At 45.6% G+C, this 24,786-nt stretch overlaps 2 protein-coding genes across 5 annotated transcripts in view; one reads left to right on the top strand and one right to left on the bottom strand.

The window, feature by feature from the left end:
* Window positions 1-3,550, bottom strand: part of LOC111145998 (olfactomedin like 2A) — a 28,486-nt gene extending 24,936 nt beyond the window's left edge. The window contains exon 1 of the mRNA XM_022501360.1: window positions 3,428-3,550. Coding sequence (XP_022357068.1) covers window positions 3,428-3,550 — 123 coding nt within the window. The remainder of the gene's footprint in view (window positions 1-3,427) is intronic.
* A 5,827-nt stretch (window positions 3,551-9,377) lies between these two features.
* The window catches only part of LOC111146134 (nuclear receptor subfamily 6 group A member 1), a 231,703-nt gene continuing 216,294 nt past the window's right edge, over window positions 9,378-24,786 (top strand). For all 4 annotated transcript variants that reach the window (XM_022501544.1, XM_022501543.1, XM_022501542.1 and 1 more), the window contains exon 1: window positions 9,378-9,627. In XM_022501544.1, the coding sequence (XP_022357252.1) occupies window positions 9,528-9,627 (100 nt within the window). In that variant the 5' untranslated portion in view covers window positions 9,378-9,527. The remainder of the gene's footprint in view (window positions 9,628-24,786) is intronic.

Raw genomic sequence — 24,786 nt, 5'->3', positions numbered from 1 at the left:
CCTACCCGCCACCCACCCCAGGCCTCTGAGCCTCTGTTGTACTCTGGACAAGCCATCAGTCATATTCTTCCAATTCTTTATCCTGAATATCCCCCACCTCTCTCTCCGACTCTCCATTCCATGACCACAGGCCGAGTTCGGACCCCATTAACTGCTTCTAAGGACACAGTACCCTCCTCCCTGCTGGCTTAATCTTCCAAAACTTCCTCTTTGTTGATCGGTGACCCTCTCACTCCACAAACCTCCATGGCTCTCTGTATCTCTGCCGAGTTCTCCACAGGGGGATGTGCCTTGGAATTACCTGGAATGCCCTTCAAAAATGCAGACTCCCTGGCCTTAGTCCACACTTCATAACTCAGGCTCTCAGGTTCCCCAGGCCATTTGGATGCCCACTGAAAGCTGAGCATCCTGGAACCCCAGGATTCTGCAAACTCCTCCATCTGACTTTTTTGACCTTCACTGTTCAAGCCTGTCAGATGGAGGGGGCGCGGCGACCGGCAGCAGGGTTGTGTAAGATTCTGGATTTAAGGGCTGGGCATGGGGCTTGGCACACAGGATATTTCTCAGTACTTTGTTCTAGGTGCCCCGGTCAACGGGACTGTTGGGGCAAGAATTTCCCTGTAGAGAGACCCTGTGGGGCCTGGCCTAGCCCCTGTTCTTTGTGTACAGAAGGACTCTATCACTTGTATTCTCTGTCTTCCCTGAGCCTGTTACACCCACAGGCGGAAACTCCCAGAGCGGAGGCGCAGCAACACCTAAGCCCCCAGGACCAGCCTGACCTAGAACATCTGATCGAGCCTGTGACACCGCCACCTGCTGCTTCAGACCCTCCTGCTCCCCTGGCCCCGTTCCCACAAGCCTTGGCCTTCCCTCTGCCCTTGGGGCCCTGGTCAGTGACAGGGATGACCCAAGACCCCTTTCCCACATCTGGATGCATGGAGGAAGTGAGGCACCTTTCACAGATGGGGAAACTGAGGTAGCCATGGGGAATTCTCAGCTGCATTCCAAGGCCGTATAGCAGAAAGCAGGTTCCCAGAGGTCTGTGCTGCCATGCCTGGGTTTCATGTGGTTCCCTGTCTGTCCATCCCAAACTCCGAGCTGGGCAGCCCCTCAGAGATACCAGGGAAGCTGTGAACCCCCTCTCCCACTCCCATGCTGGACAAAGCACTTCCCTAGATGAAAACTCCAAGTCCTGTTTAGGAGAGACCTTGCTATAAACATAAAATTAAAACATGCCAAGTGAGGAGCTGCCCGAGACCACAGAGTTCTCTGGTGAGTCCTGGGGTTGAGCTGCCCCTGTACCCCTGAAAGTATGGGGCAGGAGGGGGGACTGGACCTCCCAGGAGCAGGAAGCCTAAGGAGAGAGCCAACTTAACCCCTCAGGGCCCTAGATAGATAGATTTCAAGTCCCAGGTTGGCCCTTGAAGGGCTCTCTCCCTCCCCCAAGTTCTCTGCCCGCCCCCCAAATCGGACAGGCTTGGAGAGGAAGGATGGTTATGGGGGAGGGAGAGGGTGATTATGAAAACAGCCCTCCCTGTAGAGCCAGCAGGAGACCGGCTGTGCTGAGGAATGCGGAGTAAATTCACCCATCAGTTGCTTTTTATTTTTCCCAGCTGGCTGAAGTGGTGTGGGGTGGGAGGCTCTGAAGGAGGCCTGTGCTGTTTCCCCCAGCTGCTTCGTCCTCCAGGCTCTAGGGTGCTCCTCCCTACCCCACCAGCCCCAGCTTGCCCTGGGACAACTAAACACACACACACACACACACACACACACACGCACGCACGCACAACCTAGCAAGTGTTTGGCTGACTCACTACATAAACAGGGTGTTAGGTTTTCTTTGTCTTTACTTTGAGTGTGAGCCCTCCCCCACAAGCCCTACATGCACAGTGCACAGCTCGGAGGATGCCCAGGACCAAATACTCTTCCCAGCCAGAGGGATGGGAGGGGCAAAGCACTGATTAGGTTACACGCGGGTTTTTTTGCTTGCTGTTCCCCTACCTGAGCCAGGTCAGGGAATCCAAGAAGGTCCTGCGTGGAAAGGAAGTGGGCAGACATTGTTTTTCGGACAGGGAAGCTGAAGCCCAGAGGCAGGCCGCGACTTACTTGCCCAAGGTCGCACAACCAAAGAACAACAAAGGGCCAGAACCCAGGTTTTTTGATTCACAAGCTAGCCGCCTCTCTATATCCCTAGTTTCCCACCTGTAAAGTATGACTGATACTCATTCCCTTCTTGTCCTTGGAGCACATGGTCAATACTGCAGCTCCCTTGTTTTCATACCCAGAGCTGGATCTTTAGGATGAGGGTCTGCTGGTCCCCAGTGCTCATACTTACCGTGTGGCTAGTGGCTTCTACTCTTTGCCTGGCCTCTGGACAGTGCAGCCTCACCTTCTACCCAGGAAAGAGGCTGGAGCAACATCAGGAAAAGTCACTCCTTTGCTCTGCACCAAGAACAGGGCCCTACCTCCTTCCTGCCCCTCATTCATTCCCGGTTCCATCCTCGTCCTTACTGGGTCATTTCCAGAACACGCTCAAGTGTTCCCTTAGTAAGATTCTGTAATCACAGCATGATTTATCGGGCACCTACTAGGTACCAGGTGTGGCGCTAAACATTTTACAGGCATGATCACCAAATGCAGGAAGTGGTTGCTATTATTATTCTCATATTAAAAAGTGAGGAAACAGAAACTGGGAGGGGTGAAAGGCCCAAGATCACCCAGCCGAGAGGCGGAGGGAGGATTTGAACTCGGGTCTGCTTGACACCACAGCAGATCCTTTTAGCCACACCTGAGAAGACTTCAGGTCCCTTCTGGAAGCACGGTGTCCTCCAGAGGGTGCAACAGATTCCCGGCAGGACTACCAGAGGCCAGGCAAGTGACTAGCCCACTAGGTTCATTGCGTAGGGACTCTGGGTCCCCAGCATGGCCGGAAAGCATTGTCTCAGGCTCTGGTGCAAGCCTGGGAGTCCCTGGGAGTCCCTGGGAAGCAGTTACGCAGGAGTCTGCCTGACAGTCTCCCATGGAAACTTTGAGCCGGATTCCCAGGCTGCCCCTGCCCAGCGCTCCTGGGAATCCTTTCCCTAGGCTGGGGACTGCATCTCTTGTCTGCGCCCCCTCCAAAATCTCAGGCTCCCCTCTTCCTGGCCCTGGTTTTCAGGGTTTATCTCCCCGCACTGGATTAGGTCCCAGAGCCTTTTCCTGAGACCCCCAGGTCCCAAGTACCCCTACCATCTCCAGCACTTCTTGCCCCACGCGCTCCTCTCCCTGGGTCGTGGCCCGAGTGGCTTCTGTGCTGAGCCTGTCGGATCTACCCTCTCCTGGTCCTCTGCTCCCGGCCCTGATACCCTCCTTGGCCCGCACCCCGGCCACAGCGCCCCCTCGCGCCCGGCTCCCCGCGGAGCTGAGCCCGGGTCAGAGGGCCGCGCCATACCTTACTGTCAGCGCGCACCCGGCCCGCGCGCGGCGGCAGCAGCAGCAGCAGCAGCAGCGGCGGCAGCAGGAGCAGGGGCAGTGGCCCGGGCCGGGGCCGGGACAGGAGGGCGGCCGCGGCCATGGCGGGATGGGCACGGTGGGCACGGTGGGCACGGACAGCCGCGTGCGGACGCTGGGAAGCGCGGTCCACACTGCGAGCTCGGTGCGCAGCCAGCAAAGCCCGCGCGGCGCGCCCCCCGCCCCGCGCCCCCTCCCGCGCCGCCAGGGGCGGAGCTAGGGTGGAGGGGGCATCCCGCCCCGCCCGGGCCTCTGCGGGGCCTCTTCGCCATTGGGCGGCTCTCCGAAGGGCATCCCTGCGAGGACACAAAAAAAGGGTCTTGTTCCGAGTCCCCAGGAGCAGCGGGGCCAATAAGCCGAGCGCGGGGTCCCCCCGCGGGCGGAGGTCCTGCTCTGTGAGATGGGAGACCTTGGGTGTGTCCCTTCGCCTCTTTGAGCCTCAGCTTCCTCATCTGTAAAATGGGAGAAATAGTGCTTTCCTTTTGGAGTGGTTGTAAAGTTCAGATGAGTCGTGTTTCCAAGGCAGGCGAGACTTTGAGCTCTCCCAACACCCAGACCCCGCCAGCTCTGCCTTTTTCACGGCTCAGCACCCGCCCCCCGCTTGTTTCTTTCCTCTTCCCTCCAAAATCCCGCCCGTGGACCCTTAAATCAACTTCAGGAGCTCCTGGCGTTTAAACACCCTTTCTCCTCCCCATCCTCGGCAGGGAGAGCTCCATTTCTCCGGTTCCCAGGCTGCAAAACTTTTCAAATGGAGCCGCCTCCTGTCGTCACTCCTCAGGTTCCCTGCCCCTCCCCTCGCTCCGGGGCTCTTCGATCTCACTTGGGAGGTGGCTCGTGGAGGACCCCCGGAGCTCCTGTACCGCACCCAAGGCGGCACCTCTTTACCTTCCCAGAATCGACGGCTCCGGATCATGCCTCCTTCTCAAACCCTCTCCTCTCTGGGTTTCTTTCGGATTCCCCGAATTATCTCACCCTGGGCTGCTTCGCAGTCACTTCGCAGGACCGTCCACCTCTACGCACCCCAGCGGGGCCAGACGCCGCCCTTCTCTTCCTCTCCACACCGACTCTGTAGGTGACCCTCCCCTGAGCCAAGACAGTTCCACCTGTGTGTGTCTGTTTCCCTGCCCTTGTACACTTCAACTGCTCAAAAAGGAACCTTTAATTGTGCCTCAAATGTCCTTCCTTCCCCCCCCCCCCCGCCAATTCAACAAGTATTTATGGAGTGCCTAGCAAATGCCCTTCCTTACCGCTACTCTCAAGAACTTCCCTCCCCTGCACCTTTTCTTCATAGAATTTATCACCCCATGAAACTTTCTAGCTGGTATGTGTGTTTCCTTGCATCCTTTATGCCTTCTCTTGTGGGAGAGACATAAATCAACAGTGCACAGACCTTGCCCACGCCACGAGCAGCTAGCTGAGTGGTCTGGCAGCGTGGCCCCAGGACCAGCAGCCTCAGCATCACCTGGGAACTTAGAAATGCAAGTTCTCAGGCCCTAACCCAGATCTCAGGAAGCAGAAACTTTAGGGATGGGGCCCGGCAATCTGTTTTAATAAGTCCTCCAGAGGATTTATAATTTGAGAACTACCGGCTTAACACAAGGTCTGGTGCTCTTGGACTCTGAGCTGTGACAAGTCACGTGCGGCCAGTGTTCAGTACAGATTCGCTTCTTTCATGACTAGAGATCAGGGGATGTGTCAAAACCAGGGCTGGATTAGCATAAAACATGAATATGCTGCTTTTTGTGTTTTGTTTTGTTTTTTTTTTTAAAGATTTTATTTATTTGAGACAGGGGGGTGGGGAAGAGGGAGAAGCAGACCCCCCACTGATATGGGGGTTCGATCCCAGGATTCTGGGATCCTGACCTGAGCCAAAGGCAGAAGCTTAACCGACTTAGCCACGCAGGTGCCCCTGGTGTGTGATCTTATGTGCACAGACTACCTGTGAATGGACACACTATAAACCAGTATGGTGGTTATTGCTCAGGAGGGAAACCAGTTTTGGGGAATCAGAGTAAGGAGAAAGGTTTACTTTTCGTTGAATACTTTTTTTGCATCTGGGAATTTTGTAATGCATGTCTTAGCTATTCAAATAATAGACTAAATGTACTGAAAGCACAGGGGTTCTCTTTCCTAGCCTGGCTCTGGCTCTCTGGCTAGCTTTGGAAGAAAAAGTCCACTGTTGCCGCAAACTCTGCCCCCTGCTGGCTGCTCCATAAGAGGGCCCCACCGTCTCTGCTTTCCTTCTTTTCACCATTCTCTCCTGCCCCTCTTTCCCTCAGCAGGCTCCAGTTACAATGGATTCTCTCAGTTCCCACTTGGCCGTGGGACCTTTGCATATGCTGTTCCTTCCTCCTGAGACTGTCTCTCTGCTCAATCTCACTTACTCCTACTCATTCTTTCCATCTTATTTCAATGTTCCTTATCCCAGAAAGCCTCCCTGATCATCACCCCTGACCGAAATGAACCCTGTCAAACATTCCCGCAGCACCAGGAACTTCTAGGTGTGTTGTCAGTTGTAGAACTTATGAGCACTTGTGGGTTTGTATGGTTATTTGATCTGATTAGTGTCTCATTACACCACCCATGATGGGGCTCAAACCTGCTTTGTTCTTTTTTTTTTTTTTTTAAATCTGCTTTGCTCTTAACTGTCTCCCTGTTCTGTCCTGTTCCTCTGTCTGCCTCTGGCCTCAGGACAACTCCCCTAAAGATCTCTCCATATCCTTACATACTTTCCTTCCCAGCTCTTCTGTTAGGACTTCTGCACATGATGGGAGTCTTTTCCATCTGCCCTTCCGAGCCTGTTTCCTCATTCGTAAATTGAGGTAAAGTACTGACTTCTCAGGATTGTTAGGGGGGTAGGGAACACTGCAGGGAAAAGATTTCATCATAGGTGCCGGCCACATGGTAGCTGCCTACCTTATAGGACTCTGTATGTTTAGGACAGTGGCTGAGGTCTCAGCACATTGTCATTTCCCTCACCTTTCTCAGTCTCAACGTAGTTGACTTTTCCCAAGGGGTGTTTTCAGAGAAGGAGTGAATGGGAATTAGGATCCTCTTTAATGTAACAGGTCCCATTTATTAGGCCAGGCCTTATATTATCAGCTTTGCATGCATCATGTTAATTCTCAAAACAATCTCGTGAAGAAGTGACTACCATTATTTTCTCTCCCTTGCCTTATAAACCAGGACTTTGAGTCTCAGAAGTAACATGCCCAAGGTCACAGTTATTAAGTAGAAAAGTCTGATCTGTTTTATTCATCCTTTCACCCACTTAGTAATTATTTATTGAGTGTCTATTATGTTCAGGCTCTGTGCTCAGCAGCTGGGGTTATAATGATGAGGGAGTGAATAAAGGGATTTGACTAGTCAGATCTAGAAAAGCTTTTAGGAGAAAGTGAACAAAGCTGGAGTCTGAAGGAGGAGGATGAGTTGCTTCGAAGGGCTGAGTATTTGGTGAACTTTTTGGCCCATCTTTGAGGGTTAACTTAGAATATGTCCACCACTGAAACCCCAGGCCTTCAGGTTTCCACAGTGCCACTTAACCTCTGATTGGATGTCCAGGGAAGGGGAACTCACTACCTCCAGAGGACTGAGATAGAAAGGGAAGTTCTGAGGGTGCCTGGATGGCTCAGTCGGTTAGGCATCTGCCTTTGGCTACAGTTGTGATCCCAGGGTCCCGGGATTGAGCCCCAGATTGGGCTTCTCCCTCTCTGTGGGGAGGCTGCTTCTGTGGGGAGGCTGCTTCTCCCTCTCCTTTTGCCTGCTCCTCTCCCTGCTTGTGCTCTGTCAAAAAACCAAAAACCAGGGGCACCTGGGTGGCTCAGTGGGTTGGAGCCTCTGCCTTCGGCTCGGGTCATGGACTCGGGTTCCTGGGATCTGGCCCGCATAGGGCTCTCTGCTCGGTGGGGAGCCTGCTCTCCTCCCCGCCCCCCGCCTGCCTCTCTGCCTACTTGTGATCTCTGTCAAAAATAAATAAAATCTTTCCAAAAAACCCCCAAAAACCAAAACCCAAAAAACAACTTAAAAAAAAAAAGAGAGAGAGAGAGAGAGAAAGAAAGGGAAGTTCTGGAAGGCCTAGGAAAGCCAAATGTCCCGACCTATTTTAGAACCCAGGGCTGAGAATATGACCCAGAGGATCCATGTCCTCTGCCCCCTTCCCCCTCACACCACACTAAAGGCTTTTTTTCCCCCTCAGGGCTGAGGAATGGTAGTAGGGAAGCAATTAGCGCAACAGAGCTGTAAGGGAACACAGAGGGGATCTAGATGTCCCCTTGTGGGAAGTATTTAAAAACATGTCCCTGAGGATATATTTGAACAGAATCTTAAAAGATGAATAGGAGTTTGGGAGTGGGTTGGATGAAGCCAGCCAGAGCTCCAGCTTGAAGGAGCTGAGGTTCAGGCTCTGATGTCTGATGCACTAGGTTTGGAATCCCCGTTACTGCTGGGTCACTTCATCAGTGTATCATAGAGACAATATTGGAGCTACCTCATAGAGCAGGTGCAAGGTTTAGACAACATAGCGTTCATGTAAATCTCTCAGAAAAGTGGTCAGCACTTTCCTGATTAAAGATACAATACAGGTTGACCAATGAAGGTAACACCTTCAAAGTGCAAGGAAGCGTTGCAAAACGTCCTGTGTAGCAGGGGAGGAAGGGGGTGTGATGAGAAATATGGGCAGGGCTCAGACCAGGCAGGGATGTGAATGCCAGAATAAGCGGGGAATGAAGGATGAGCCACTGGATTGGTAGGGTGGGATTCAGGGGTGGTGAGGAAGGGGCAGCCATGACGAAGCTGTGGCATGACCCGGCAGGGGAGAGGCGGGCAAAGCAAGAGTTCTTGTTCCTTGTCTTCAAGCAGGTCAGGCAGGGCTTAGTTAGACCTGGGGTGGCAGCAAGGGTAAGTCCTTCCCTGGGAGCGTCGCTCAAGGCAGATGCCCCGGCAGGCCCAGAGGCTGGTGGCCGCGCGCCACCTGGTGGCTGCAGAAGTTAGGCTCGGTTGGGAGCAGGGGAGACCGCAAAAGCTGGCATTTTGCTCTGGGAAACTGAGGCGGCCGGGCGGGGGCCATAGGGTGGGGTTTGCGATCTTTCGATTGCACTTCGTCCCTATTCTGACCCCATTTTACAGATAGGATAACCAAGGAGAAGGGAAGGCGAACAAGGCTGGGTAAAGAGTTTCTCATGCGGGGGGCTTCAAGACACCAGGAGTCAAGAGCCTGAGAGTTTCTTTAATGGCATCAATGCCCTGGAGCTTTATTTTCCATTCTGTTGGGCAGGGGGAAAATGAAAGAGGAGGAAGAGAAACCGTTGTCTTTCCCGCCCACCCGGAGGTAAAAGGCTTTTAAGAGTACCCCGGAAAGCAGAGTTTTATAGATTCCATTTGCATACTAGCGTAGTCACCTGGAGTTAAACTCCGGCCCTTTAATCTCCGATCCAATTTGTCCTGAAGCCGCGGAGGAAGTCCCTCGTGAATACCTCAAAGCTCCGCCCCCTCTAAGCCCCGCCCACAGGGCTGGGCTTCATTGCACGTGCTCACCCAGCTCCCTCCCGATCCGCCCCTAGGAAGGACTCATTGTCTATGAGGGGGGATACGGGGAGTCGCAGGGTACTTTGATCTTGGAAAAATCAAATCAAGAGAAGGCCCTGAAGTAATCTTTGTTAAATTTTTATCAGAAGTTCTTATCTCGGTTGGTGACACTGACAGGCCTTGGCCATCACTTCTCAGGGCTGCTTATCCTTCTTCCCACCCCTTCAATTAGTGGGGTCCCTCGTGGCCGGCCTCGCCCGGAGGACTTCAATTCCCAGGGTGCCCCTCGGGCCCGTGCGTGGCAGCGGCGCGTGACGTAGGGGGAGGGAGCTGGCCAGTGCTGAGGGGGCGCGGCGCGGAGGGGCGCGGAGCCGGGCGGCTCGGGGCCCAGAGAGCGCCGCGGCCGGGAGTCCGCCGGCCCCTGACAGCCCCCTCCCCCCGGCGGACGACGACGACGAGGACGAGGGCGCCGGTCATGGCGGAGCAGCGAACCGAGCGCGGGCCCTGAGCACCACCGCATGGAGCGGGACGAACGGCCGCCTAGCGGAGGGGGAGGCGGCGGGGGCTCGGCGGGGTTCCTAGAGCCGCCCGCCGCGCTCCCTCCGCCGCCGCGCAACGGTGGGTGAGGGGCGTGCGGAACCCGGGCCCAGGAAGAAGCGATCGCCTGTCCCTTGCCCCCGGGGTTCTTTTCCTCTCAGCCGACTCTCTGGAAAGCCGCAGCGGCTCTGGGTCCCCTTAGCGTGGACCTTCACCCCGGTCCCTTTAGCGCGGACCCTTCCTCACCTCCCCCGTGCTCCTGAATGTGGACCCTCCCCCTCCTTCCCGGTTCCCCTCAGTGCGGACCCTCCCCCTGCCCGGTTCCTTCAACCCGGACCTTCGTTTCCCCCTCCCCCCTGTCCCTTCAGCACAGGCCTCCCCTCCCCCCGTCCCCTGTGCGCGAATCCTCCTCCCTCCCGCCAGGTCCCCTCAGCGCTGAGCCCTCCCCATCCCCTGGGTCCCTTCAGCGCGGACCCTCGGCGGCCCCCCCACCTCGCGTCCCGTCAGTGGGGGTTTCCCTCCCCCTCGGGTCCCCTGTGCTCAGAGCTTCGCCTTTCTCCCCTCGGAGGGTCCCTTCAGCGCCCTCCTCTCCCCTCCCCCCGTCCCCTCGGCTCCCTCCCACGCGGGTGCCCCCTCCCTCCGCGAACGCCACACCCTCGTCCTAGTCGTTCTCTGCCCTCACCTTTCTGGAGCCGCTTTCCTACTCTGCAGTCCCGCGCTTCCCCTGCCACCCCCGTGTGCACCGTGAGCCTCCACCTCTGCCCCGACCCCCAGTTCGTTAGCTCTCGGCTCAGCGCTTCTTTTTCGGATCTTTCGGTGCCTGTTCCACACCCCATTCCTCTGCTCCTGCCTCCGCCCGTACTCAGCCCCCTTCTCTGCAGGCTCAGCTCCCTGGCCCGACCCGGGGCTCGGGACACCTGCCTCTTCCCTCCCTCCCAGCGGCCCATCCGGGTCCGCGCCTTCCCATGCTCAGCTCTCCCCTTCCCTTTCGCGGTCCCGGACCCGGGCGCTGAGAATTCCTCACCTGGCCCGGCCCTTCCTCCAGCTCTCCCCCTGCCCCCCACGTCCGGGCCAAGTCCTCGGGTTCCTCCGGGACGACTTGCCTTCCCCGCCCCCCCCGCCCCCAACTCCCTTCCTCTGCGGGGTGTTTTATTTGTATCTGTTTGATATTTTCCCCCCTCGGTGTTTGCCGCGGAATGTTTTTATTGGTAACGTGTAAGGAGCTTTTGTGAGGTCGTAAAAGGTGAACTTTTGAACTTGGAAAGCGCCCTGGAGCAATTAGCGCAGGCGATAGCCCCGGGAGGCCTGCATTACAAAGGGTGCTCGTACAGGCGGGCAAACGCTCCGGCTGCAAACCCGATTTATTTATTTATTTGCCCTGCCTTCCACCTTTCACATCTCCTCATTTCCGAATAAAGGGCAGGCTCTCGGAGATCAGCGCCTCCTCCCCTCTCTGCGCCATAAACTCGCAATTCTCTGAAAGATCTAGGACCGAACAGTGTCTAACAAGTAACAGATTTCAAATTGAATGCAAACACCCGGGACAGTTAGGAGGCACTAAAAATTAATTGCTTCAGCAAGAAGTTTCTCAATCAGGACAGTGACCGGGCAGGTGTGAGGAAAGTAACCTGAAAATAGGTCATTTAGGCGCTCAGTTGTGGAATGAATGAGGAGCTACGGAAGGAGAGAGATTTGGGGGTTAATCTGCACCTTCGTGTACTTATAAACTCATCAGACATTTACTGCCAATTCAGTAGATCTGGTATTTTTACCAGTTAAGGGAAAAGTCGGTTTAGCAGAGAGCCTGGTTAATTTCACTTGATGTTGCTGATCAAATAGTGGTATGTTTTAAAAGCTCTTGTCCTTTTTTAAGATGTATGTGATGTGTGGTATCTGGGTGGCTGGCATTCCCCCGGGATGTCTTTGGAGAATAATTTCTGAATGTGAACATGTTTGAGATCAATAAAATCCCGTGTCACAAAGGAGGAGGCTGGAATCCATCCAGGGTAGAAGACAGTATCATAGGAACAAAGGATTTCTTTAAGGCTTTTGACTTTTTAAGCTTTTTAAGCAAAGATTTCTTTTCATATTGATGTATGAACGTTGTAAATCCTGATCTAAAATTTACGATGCTGATTTTTTTTTTACCCAATTTACATCTATCTTATAGCCCATATTAAGGGCATATATTTTCATAATGTCTTTCTACGTGTGTGTACTTCCTGTACCCACCTGTGCATAACATGTAGATGATCGATTTTAGTGCAGACATTACTTTCAGTTCTACTTGAGAATGTTGTAAGGGAAGCCTAGGAACTGCATTTGCTATTAATTATTCATTAGTACATTTTAAAGAACTCAATGGTAATTTTAACTCTTAATCAAATTTCCCATTCATAGTCTCATTTCCTCAATTGGTCAGAACCATTTAAAAGAATGTTATTGAACATTCCATTTAGACCAGGCTGGCTTTAATATTTTACATCAGTCCATTTTAGTGCTACAAATATTTCCTTTTTGTTGAAAACACAATGGGGCTTTGGGCAGTTTGATAGGGCTTAAAAGAAAATACACGAAACATTAGACTGTTGTGGGATGTTTTATTTTTCAGTGTAATAATGAGCATTTTGTAGTGTTTTACAATTTATGTTCATTATCTCTTGTAATTTAACATGCTTACAATAGAATTACCAGAATAGGAAAAAAATAAAAGTTTACCTTTGAAATGGTGGGGACTTTTTTTTTTTCCCGCTTTTATACTTATTAATATTTTTCTTCAAAAGTAAATGAAACTGCTTAAGTTCTAAGCAGAGTAAATGAATTCTCCTGGCTTTTTATCCTAATGACTGATTTCCATTTTGTATGAAATATTTGCAGTGGATAGCTATCTAGATAGGAGGTCTTTCGGTTTGTGTCATGAAGAAATAAACTGGAGGTGGAATTTTAGAAATGTTTTCCTGCCGGAAATGCCATTAATGCTGAATTTACAGTCTTTTAGATGTTTTTTATTATTCTATCAGAACAGAGTTGCTAGCCTTTTGATGCACCATCACCCTTTCAGGAATTTCATGTACTGGTTGCGCTAGGTATTTTCAGTTGTTGCTGTAGGTTTTTATAACAAACACGAACTCATTTAGTCATAATAGAAGACTGCTCTTTTTTTGGGGTTTCAAAGGAGGATGATTTGAGGAAGTATATGCTGACTATTACGTTTGTTGTATTTTAACAGAATGAAGTAGTCTTTTCGATATTTTAAGTAAAAGGAAGGTTATAAGTCATTACCAGCAATTAAAAGCATGTTCTGTGTAACTATACTTTGGAGGAAATGAGGAGAAATTCACTAATAATTTGACGCCTTTTTCCTTCTATGAGCGTGTCATGCAAATCTGAAAATATCTGAAAAATATCAGATATTTTCCATGACAGTTTAACATTTAGTTCTGTGACTTTAAAAGTTAATTCTGAGTCACCTCAGAGTTTTCTACTTTCATTGAAAAAAAAAAAAAAGCATACTGTGGTTCTGTTTTATACAAAGGGCACACAGGAATTTTTTAGTAAGTTCTTTGACCTCCAAAGAACACTGAAAGGCTACAAAGAATAAACAGGTTCACTGCTGATTTTTGAGCAGCTGAGGTGTGAGATGACCACATTTCTGATCTCATGTTTACCATCAAAATCTTTGTTAGCATTTGTTTCTTGTAATGAAAATATCATGAAATCCTTCATAATCTATAAATTATTCTGAATTACATAGGAAAAAGGTGTGTGGTGTGTGTGCATTGGCATGTGAAAGGAAGTTAGATGGGGAGGAGGAGGGAGAGCTAATGGGGGAAAAAAAACTGGTAGATTTACTAAACTATGGCCAAATAGTGCATTTCTGTATTTTATTCATAACTTCTTGGTTTTTCTTTTTTTCCCCCTTTTCCTGTGGGGCAAAGGTAAAAAACAAGCCCTAGATTAAAATACCTAATTTTAGGTTAGCAGAGAATAGGGTTTAGAAATGCCAACTGCTAGTATGATATTGATAAAGAAGTTTTTTATGCCACTTGTAGTGCTTGTTGTGCAAGTTGCCTTAAATTGCTAATGAATGTTTGTATGTTTGGGGGCCTGGGGCTGTGTTAGTGTGTTTCATCTTGTAATTAAGACACCATCACTTAAATTTTTTATAACTAGATAGATATTTATTGGTTTGTGTTGATTAAGTTGGTCCGTTGGTGAATTGTGTTCAGATCACAACCTCTGGCTTCAGAATTTCAAAAGCCAGGAGACTTAGTTTTCAACAAGCTCACTTAGATCTCTTTGGGGTTTTGTCATAATTTTTAGTTCTTATATTTACCTTTGTGTTCTAGCCAAGTTAAAGGACACTTTCTGTTTAAGTGTTTCCATATAGGTTGAAGGCTAAATTCAAGAAGATGCCTTTTAAGAGTAAATTCTACAGTCTTGGTCATATCTATTCTTTTAAAGTAGGACAATAAAAATACCTTATTTTGTGTGAACCAGTCACCTTATATGTGAAAATGGGTCACAGTAAAAAAAATTAAAGTTCTGAATCAAAAGATAAAATTTGCATTCCTGCAAAAAAACCAAATTGTCCTTGAAACAATTTTAACAGAAGTAGCTACTGAATCCCGTGCAAATACTTAATTCTTTGCAGTGCTTTGAAAGTATCAAAACCAAGACATTGTGAAAGAGAGTGTTTTTTGTTTCAAACTTTTGTATTCTTTTTTTGATTCAAACTGGCATTTTTCAGGTCAGCTTTTTCCCTGGCTCAGGTAATTTCTTAAGGGTTTACGGATGCTTTCGGTTGATAACTAGAGTTCAGAAATACCAGAATTATTGAAAGTCGGCAAGAAGTCCTGAGCAGGTAATTGATTTTCAGCGCTGAGTCCTGTTAGAGCCAAAGTTGCAGATTCCTCTGAGCTTAGCCTAAAAAGAAAAAAACCAAAACGCCCCCCAAAACAAAAAAACCCCTCTGGGTGTAACTTTGATATATACAGTATTACTAGAATCAAGCCCAGTATTTATTGCTTGTTTTCCAACATGGCTTGTCTTTGCGAAAAAGATAAGGCTGTCAGACTACAGATAATGGAAAATTAGGAGGAGACCATTGTGAGATGTCTTACCTGCTTTTCAGTGTGGTTTAGAACTAACTGTAAAAGAGAGAACTTTGAAAGAATAAGATATTTCCGACTTTATTTCGTCCTGCCCTTATTACCTGCTATTAAATAGCAGTCTGTGTAGAACACCTTCTCAAGAAAACAGTTTTTTGCTAGTTATGATTATTTAAATAAGACTTCACTCTGTAACCCGGTAATTCTAATTAACAGTGATTTAGTTGGGGAGCGAACCAGGATTTCCTCAGCTGGCTGCTGGGGAGCTGAATTGCTTTTTTCCCCACCCCCAGCTGCACCAAATCTTTTGATCCCTAAGCTACAGTGGTTGTCATTTGAGAATGCAAACTGAGAGAAAATATATTCTGAAGTTAGCCTACTTTGAGGCTTCACTTGCATTTTTGAATTTTTGTTTTTGAAAAAATTATGGGGATAATTGGACCTTCATAATTTGTCTTGGATGGAGCAAATTCTCATGTCTCAGTAGAAAATTCCTTAAAAATACATTTCTTTAAGAATTTTGGGGTTGTTTTAATACTGACAGTCACTATTTCAAAAGAAATTCTTCTAATTATAAATTCACAGGAGACATTTAAGCGTTTGAGTTTCTTTAGGAATGAATGGGTATTGGGGAAAATGAGCCTTTATAGAGTGGAAAAATTTTCATTCAAGGTAGTTTGTGGTTTCTCTATCACTATTATATAATAAGTTCAAGTAAAGAATCAAAAATTCTTATGTCATACTAAATAAACTCTATAGTTTGTTACATTAAGAGTTAACTTAAAACATATTCAGATAATGAGGTCTTTGGATCCTAATTGCAAACTGTACACCCTTCAGTTGTTTATATCAGAGAAGCTATTCAAGCATAAACCACAGATGGCAGTAGTAGCATATTTTTCTATTTTCTGGAGGGATTCTTGCTTTTAAGTTGGTGTCAATTCTGTGCGCACTGTTGATAAGTCAGCTGGCAAGTGTAATGTTTCCAAAACCCAATTCCCTAGGCAGCAACATGTAATGTATTCCAGAAACAAATCCGAGCATTTGATTTGAAGATACACTCTGTGGGTGGTTGGAACCAGAATAGTGACTTTGTTGAAGGGGGAAATTATAAGAACACGTTGTTAATAATAATGATAGAGGGCATTGTTTGAGTAATAAACACATTGGAACTGTGGCTATGGTATTAGCAAAAGATATATTAACCATAGATATTTGCTTGAACAACTATTTGCATTGGAAACAGTTCATAATTCATTTAAAAAGTACTCCAGAATCATAATTTTGAAAGAAGTGCACAACTAAATTCCTTATGTGGGAGAGGTAGCTGGCCTTCTCAGCTTTTATTTGTAACTTAATACATTTCATAGTATCATGGAATTCTAGATCTGTCTATAAAAGCATTTCGGAGGTCTATGAGTGGGTTCTGCTTGCTCTTCTAGTTAGTCACTATAGTGTCAAGATTCCTGTGTTGTTAATTTTCTCCTTTAAAACACCGCTTGAAAAAGGACAAAATTGATTAACCAAATTTTTAAAACTACTGTGATATTCCCTGTGAATCCAAAGGAAACAGAGGTATAATCATAGTTTAAGACTCGGGAAGCATTTCAGTAACAAATCTGTGCCAAAATGAAGGACAGGCTGATTTCAGTGAAGGGAATTGCCTTATCCTATATTTAGTTTTCATTAAAATAATTAATTTTATGTAACTCATGCATTCATTTCAATCTTGAGGCTGTGTCATTTTGGAAGCATTAAAAATTAAGTCTCGTTACCCATTTTTGTTAACTTCTTATAGATCAAATGCAATGTTCTTTGTATCACAGTTAACTCTAATTCAATTTAGTTTTTCTCAGAAAAAAAAAAGACAACACTTTTATGAAGTCTTACACATTTTTTTATCCTGCTTCCTCATCTCTTGCCTTTAAAATTTATAAAAGAGTAATGACAGTACTCATTTGGATTGTATTATTTTCTATCATTCATCATTTGTTGATCGTTGGTTACTGGATTGTTTCAGATGTAATTTCTTCCCATTCATTGAGTCCTTAACTCCATTATTATTTATCTATATTATCTAAACCAGTGGTTCTCAAAGGGTGTTTCAAGGACTTCTGGGAGAGTCCTTGAGACTCTTTCAGGAGGTTCTTGAGGTCAGAGCTACTTTTATTGTAATATTGGCATTATTTGCCTTTTTCACCTTGTTGACACTTGTACTGATGTTGCAGAAACGATGGTGGTTGAAAACTGTTTGCACCTTAGAGAAAATCAAGGCACCAAACTGTACCAGTAGTCATTGTATTTGTCACCTCCATGCACTTGTGTTTTTTTATTTTTTAAAGATTTTATTATTTATTTGATGGAGCGAGAGAGCACAAGCGGGGGTAGTGACGGAGAGAGAGGGAGAGATGCAGGCTCCCCACTGAGAAGGGAGCCTGATGAGGGGCTCCATCCCAGGATCAGGACCCAAGCGGAAGGCAGATGATTAACCATCTGATAAATGCAGGTGTCCCATGCACTTGTATTTTTTTTTAAAGCATTTCACCTATGTCTGACTTTGATGAAGGGGTAAAGATGATTAATGTTATTAAATCTTGACCCTTCAGTACACATGTTTTTGATATTACATTTGAGGAAATGGCAGGTAGGCAAGTACACACAAAGAATTTCTGCTGCATACCAAAACAGAGTACTTGTTTTGTTTTTTTTTAAAGATTTTATTTATTTATTTGACAGAGAGAGACCACAAGTAGGCAGAGAGGCAGGCAGAGAGAGAGGAGGAAGCAGGCTCCCTGCTGAGCAGAGAGCCTGATGTGGGGCTCGATCCCAGGACCCTGAGATCATGACCTGAGCCGAAGGCAGAGGCTTTAACCCACTGAGCCACCCAGGCGCCTCCAGAGTACTTGTTTTAAGGAAAAGTGCTTGTGCAGTTATGTTATAAGCTGAAACAGTAGCTGCTTTTTTTGGTGGAACACTGTTTTCACTTGAAAGAACAATTGACAAACTATGGTTTATTTGGACTTAACGTATTTGGCAGTCCATTCTTTTGGAAAACGAACAGTGAACTTGTTACATCAAGGAAAACTAACAATATTTTGTTGCTGGTGAGTAAAATCTGAGCTTTCAGATGGCAATTGGAATTTTGGAAAACTTGTGCCTGCCACTTTGAGCTTGACAGCTCCCCAGGATTTAAGGCCTTTTCTTTTTAAGATTTTATTTATTTATTTGAGAGACAGAGATCAGGCAGAGGGGCAGGCGAGGCTGGGGGAGCAGGCTCTGTGCTGAGCAGAGAGCCCCATGTGGGGCTCAATCCCAGGACCCTGGGATCATGACCTGAGCTGAAGGCAGAGGCTTAACCCACTGAGCCACCCAGGTGCCCCTTAAGGCCTTTTCTGAAGAAGAAAAGTATCACTATTAACAAATTTGGTTTTTCATTGATATTATATAATGAAATATGCTAACATTTTGAAAATCATATTTCAGGGAAGGAATATTTTACAAGTCACTGGTGTGTACAGAATCCTGTATGAGTAGAAGATCTGTTCAAAGGTCGATAGACCAGTGGATTTTAAGTGACAGAATACACAAAGTTCATTGATACAGTTTTATATTCCACACTGAACTAACCTTTTTTTTTTTTTTTAAGAAGATTTATTTTAGCAAGAGTATGGGGATGGGGGTAAGGAAGGGGCAGAGGGAGAGAGTGCCTTTAAAAAAATTTTTTTTGGGGGGACGCCTGGGTGGCTCAGTGGTTAAAGCCTCTGCCTTCGGCTCAGGTCATGATCCCAGGGTCCTGGGATTGAGTCCCACATTGGGCTCTCTGTTTAGCAGGGAGCCTGCCTCCTCCTCTCTCTCTCTCTCTCTCTCTCTCTCTGCCTGCCTCTCTGCCTACTTGTGATCTATCTGTGAAATAAACAAATAAAAAAAAATCTTAAAAAAAATTTTTTTTTTTAAAGATTTTGTTTATTTGACAGAGAGACAGTGAGAGAGGGACCACAAGCAGGGGGAGTGGGAGAGGGAGAAGCAGGCTTCCCGCGGAGCAGGGAGCCTGATGCAGGGTTTGATCCCAGGACCCTGGGATCATGACCTGAGCCCAAGGCAGACACTTAACAGCTGAGCCACCCAGCCGCAACCCCCCTTCTAAACATTTTTAAAGATTTTATTTATTCATGAGACAGAGGCAGAGGGAGAAGCAGGCTCCCTGCTCTGATGCAATGCAGGACTTGATGCAGGACTTGATCCCAGGATCCTTGCAGGGATCATGACCTGACCTTAAGGCAGGTACTTAACCGACTGAGCCACCCAGGTGCTCAAGGGAGAGAATGTCTTTTTTTTTTTTTTTAAGATTTTATTTATTTATTTGGCAGAGATCACAAGTAGGCAGAGAGACAGGCAGAGGGAGAGAGAGGAGGAACAGGCTCCCCGCTGAGCAGAGAACCTCGTGCGGGACCCGATCCCAGGACCCTGAGATCATGACCTGAGCCAAAGGCAGAGGCTTAACCCACTGAGCCACCCAGGCACCCCGGGAGAGAATGTCTTAAGCAGTCTCCACGCAGAGCCAGATGTAGGGCCCCATCTCATGATCCTAAGATCACAGTCTGAGCCAAAACCAAGAGTTGATTCTTAGCCGACTGTGCCACCCACGCACCCCTCACACTGAACTAACCTTTAGGAAAGTACTTCCAAGGGGCACCTGGGTGGCTCAGTGGGTTAAAGCCTTTGCTTTCAACTCAGGTCATGATCCCAGGGTCCTGGGTTCGAGCCCCACATCGGCCTAACTGCTCAGCAGGGAACCTGCTTCCCCTCTTCTCTCTCTGCCTGCCTTTCTGCCTACTTGTGATCTCTGTCTGTCAAATAAATAAAATCTTCAAAAAAAGAAAGAAAGAAACTACTTCCAAAACATTTAACTGAGTTTTGGTGGATTATCAAAGAAAAATATCTACAATTATTTTATTTTTAAAAAATATTTAAATATTTATTTATTTATTTGATAGAGATCACAAGTAGGCAGAGAGGCAGGCAGAGAGAGAGGAGGAAGCAGGCTCCCCACTGAGCGAAGAGCCCAGTGCGGGGGCTCGATCCCAGGACCCTGAGACCATGACCTGAGCCGAAAGCAGAGGCTTTAACCAGTGAGCCACCCAGGTGCCCACTATTTTAGTAAGCAAATACTTCTTCCTTTTCCAATCATAAATCTCAGGCAATATTTTCTGCTTGTACTTCAACCAAAACATTTTATCACAACATACTGAATGCAGATGCATATAGAAGAATCTAGCTGCTGGAATTAAGCCAGATGTTAAAGAGATTACCAAAAATACAAAACAATGCCATTCTTCTCACCAGTTTTTTTTTGTTGTAAAATAGTTATTTTTCATAAAAATGTTATTTAATGTGATGGGTTTGTTACTTTTAAATGAGTAGATAGTTTAAAATTTCTCAAGTTTTCTAGCATGATAAATGATCGGTAGTTATAACCCACATAAACATTAGCTCTTTGAAGTCCTCAATGATTTTGAAGAATGTAAAAGGGGTTCTAATCCCTCAGACCAAAACTATGTGAGAACCCTGTTATAAATCAGTGAATCTAAGGTGTAAGAAAATGGTGACCTCACAAGATACTATTGTTAGTACTTTGTTACTCTGGGTTGTCCTTTCATTGCCTTTTTTTTTTTTTTCCTCCTCTGTAAAGGGACTGCAGAGAGTGGAAAAAAATGAAAGAGTTCATATTTTAAGTTTTCTTTGCTTGAGACTAAATGAAGTGTGTCATAGTTCACCCTCACTGAGTTCTCTGATAAGGCTTTTGTTACCTGTTACATGAAACCTGTTGCTTAACTGTTAATTATCTTGTGGTGGAAATTTTCCAACAGAACCTGTTTCCTCACTAAGGGGAGGTTTATAATTGTGGAAATAAATCTGTGACACACAAATACTTAATAAGAGTCATTCCTGTAAAAGTGGAATATTTATGTGGGGTTTCAAAAGATCCTGTCTTGCTTTTTAAAACTTCCAAGAATAGCTTGCTTGTTTGCTTTCAGACAAGTTTGGCTTTCATTAGTTGTGATTTTGGCAATGTCATTTTGTAGATTGGTTTGCCTTTTAACGTGATTTTCCCTGAGGGAAGTGGTAATAAAGCCTGTATAGAAGAAGTATCTCCTCTTCTGGTCTAAGAAAACCCTTTTCCTAGTGTGAGTAACGTTTTAGTGTAAGTCAATTACTATGTTGTTAAAGAGTTAGGGATTTACTCCTAAGGGTAGTTGCTAGATAGAACTCATTCTGTAGTGAGCTTGCTAGCAGAAGAAATGTCACATGACAATGTGAATAACAATAAGGAGTTACTGGATCAGAACTTAAGATGAAGCTTGATGGGTGATGAAAGATCAGTGAGATGTTTGGACTTCCTTCCCTGAGAGCTCTGTAATTATCTTGTTCTTGGAGTTTCATGTAATGAACCTTTTAAAGCATTTTTGTATTATTCCCTCAGGGTTGCAGCTTAGTCGTAAGGTACAAGTGTTTCCTTTTTCACTTTAATACTTAATTTCAAGTTTCAGATGAAATTCTTAAATTCATGCTTCATCAATTGATTTAAATTGTTTTAATTACTAAAATTAATAACCGAGGCAGATTATTTTTTCTTCCATATTCTTGCTTTACTCTTGAAATCTAACCTGTCAGGAGACTTCCTCTCTAGCCTTACAATCCTTCTTCCTCCAAAATCCCTTTTTAGCAGGATAATAAACCACCTGGGGGAAACCCCCCACTGATATCTATTTAGAGGGCTTTGTTTTTTGGAAGTAGCAGTAGTTTTTTTCAGGGAGAAAGGATTTTGGTTAGATGGTGTGAGAGGAAAAAGAGCATGGACTCTGGAGTGTGGCAGAACAAAGATCACAGCTACGTGACTTTGCCACTTGACTTCTCTGAACTTTGGTGTTCTCATTTAGTAATTATAGCAGTTAACATTTATATAGTATTCTTTTTTAAAGATTTTATTTATTTATTTGAGAGAGAAAATGAGAGAGAGTATGAGAGGGGAGAGGTCAGAGGGAGAAGCAGACTCCCCGCTGAGCAGGGAGCCCAATGTGGGACTGGATCCTGGGACTCCAGTGTCACGACCGGAGCCAAAGGCAGTCGCTTAACCAACTGAGCCACCCAGGCGCCCTAAGATTTATATAATATTCTAAGCACCTTACATATATTAACTCAGTTTATCCTCATAACTCTATGAATTAGGCGCTCTGTTATCCTCTCCATTTTGCAAGTGCGAAAACTGAAGCCCACAGAGGTTAAGCCCCAAATTTTGTAGTTAGTAACATTGTGAAAAATTGTTTCCTAGATTTAATTCTTCCCCACCTCCAGGTTATTAAGGATTAGTGACAAGGTCTGTGAAGTGCCAAGCAAAATGTCTGTCCCAGAGCAGATGCTTGTGAATCCAGGCCATTTATAGTTGTTGAGGATGCCCAGAACTCAGCTTCCTGTAGTCACAGGATCCACTTTTAGAATTCCAAGTTACTTTTTTCTTTCTCTCATGTTGGCTTTAACAAGCCAACCAGAAAACTATTTTGTGGAGTAAGGGACAATCCTTGGTGGCCCTAAAGAGTGCTAAGGAAAGAAGGGGTTTTGAACTACTCAAGGCAGGTGTAACATATCTTGTATCAGTGTCCTCAACACTGATCACAAGGAATTGGTGTTTTATGAATGTTGAATGAATAAATGAATGAAAGAACAGTTAGGTCAGGGATCTGAGTCTTGATTTTATCAGAGACCTTTGAATCTGAGTCCTTTGCTGGTAGTCAGAGAAAGTCTACAAAACATATGGGAAGAGAATGATGTGCTTCTTAGTCACTTGGGAAAATTGGAGCCAATATCTATGTCAAGCAGTGTGTTAAAAGGTAAATCCAAGGTTTGATCAAGGGCCCTCAAACCAGAATGTAGTTTCTGTTTGGAAATGTGGCTCTCCTTGTAACTAAAATGACTAGATAAACCAGGTTAAGATGAGAAGGCCAATAAACTCCTGGCTGTTTGACTGCATTGGGGAATTCAGTTTGGGAAACGATGGCTTTGTCTCTTGTACCTTTTTTACTTTTGCCACACAAAAGCTGGCTATTTGGAGAAGAAGAGAACCAATCCAAGAAGGTTGATGTAACTCTTTGAAAATGGAAGTATAAGAATCACTTGTCCAGAGCTTCTAAAATACAGAAAATGAGTGAGAAAAATGTGGCAGTGTGGGTTAATTTGGTAGCAGTATGGTCTGTGTAGGAAAGGACTTGAGAGAAGAGGCCAACCAATCACATTATTTGGGGAGATAGGATGCTGAGGAGCTAGTTGTTGCCTGGGTTTTGCCTGGGTTCTGATTCTAACTTGTTACAAAGTCATGTCTATATGTCACCTATAAAATGAAAGCGCTAAATTAATCCTTCAAGGGATTTTCCAGCTTTATGATGGAATGAATTGGGTAAAACAGGAAGTCACAATTTAGGAAAGCCCTGCCTAAAGCAAATAGCTATGATACATCCCAGGTTATCTGGGAGGATTTTGATTTCAGATACTGTTCAGTCATCCCTCAAAGAACGTTTGTATTTACTGTACATACTCTGTTTACCTGTTTTGAATTTAGAACACCTGGCTGCTTTAAAGTCTGTAGGATCACATAATTCACACGCAAATTCCATTCTCTCTGTGCACTTTTATACAGATGTTTACAATTAAAGTTCTAATCCTCAATTGGTAATGTAAACTTGAAATTAGATGTAGTTTTTTTTCTTTTTAAAATGATCACTTTTCTTCCCATTTATAACCCCTCCATGCTACACTTTCTCTTTTTTAAGTACAATTTCATTCATTGAGTCAAACCTATAGTTAATTTCAGTTTTTCTCTCATTCCTTGTATATGGATTTTTATCTGCAAAACTAATTCAACATTGATGAGATTCCTGTCCTTTTAAGATTAAATGCCCTGCATTTGAGAACTTGGATTCATTAAGGAAAATTGCAAAGCCTCCTTAAATGCTGTAGGTCTGTAAAAAGGGAACCCAGCGGGAAAGGGGCAGCAATGCTTGGGGGAGGGGAAAGTGGGGGGGGGCCGCAAGCAAGGGAGCCGCAGTTGAAATATTCATCGATCATTTTACTGGCACCAGGAAGCCAGTCAGCCTTTTAGAGGAGAGAACTTAATCAATCACCTAATGTGGGAAATTACAATTGCTTTCCTACACACATAAAAATATTCTCTTACTGACAGATCAAATTTGAAAGGTAGTTGGGCTGGCCAGAATCCAGAGCTAACCGAAAGTACTACTGTGATGAAGAAATGCGTTTAACATTTGAAGATAAAATTTCTTGTCTGTTTTGAGTCTTTTCAAAATGTTGCAGTGTGAGTTTGCTTTTCATACAGTGTGTTCCATTAATAAGCAATTACTGAGCACATACGGTAATACAAAGTGTGTGAAATACGGTAGATTTATTCTCCAGTGCTAGTTTAAGGAGCATAGATGGGCCTCCTGGCTGGAGAATACCCAGTGTTTCCAGCACTTCATTTGGAAAGCAGCTTCAGAGCATTTAAGGGACACATCCTGGGGAACACAGTTGGAAGTGCTTGCATATAAATAAAGCAGGAGGGATTTAGCTGTATCTTACATTTAGATTTTAAGTGGTGTGATCCCTGAACTGTGTGCTTGAATTGTCTATAGCCCGCAGATACTTACATGTGAGCTTCCTAGGAATCTAATATTTTTAAAATTCAAAATGCGTGATCATTGTAGAAAATACAGAAAATGAGGGAAAATTACATATATTGATCTCGCCTCCAAGTAACTTTCATTAACATTTTCTTATTTTTTTTTCTAGACTTTCTTCAAATCCTAGTTTTTAAGCTTATTGTTGTAATCATATGGTATATGCCATTACGTTTTATACTTCTTGTTTAAAGCTTTTTTCTCATAAACTTCATTCATTCAACAAGAATTAAAACTGTTAATAGCATATCACAGCCTGTTGTTTTTCTAATTGTTTGACATTTCTCACTTTATAACAATAGTGCTCAAACCACTTTGTGCTTTCTTTTAATTTGGCTTATTTTGGAGGGATAGATTTTTAGAAGTATGTATCCACCTCATTGTATCTTCTTCAGCAACCTGTT

This window comes from Enhydra lutris, unplaced genomic scaffold (assembly GCF_002288905.1).
Source record: "Enhydra lutris kenyoni isolate GAN:26980312 unplaced genomic scaffold, ASM228890v2 scaffoldscaffold13, whole genome shotgun sequence".
Taxonomy (NCBI): Eukaryota; Metazoa; Chordata; class Mammalia; order Carnivora; family Mustelidae; genus Enhydra; species Enhydra lutris.
Note: the sequence above shows the minus strand (reverse complement) of the source record. Positions and strands in the feature narration are given on the sequence as shown.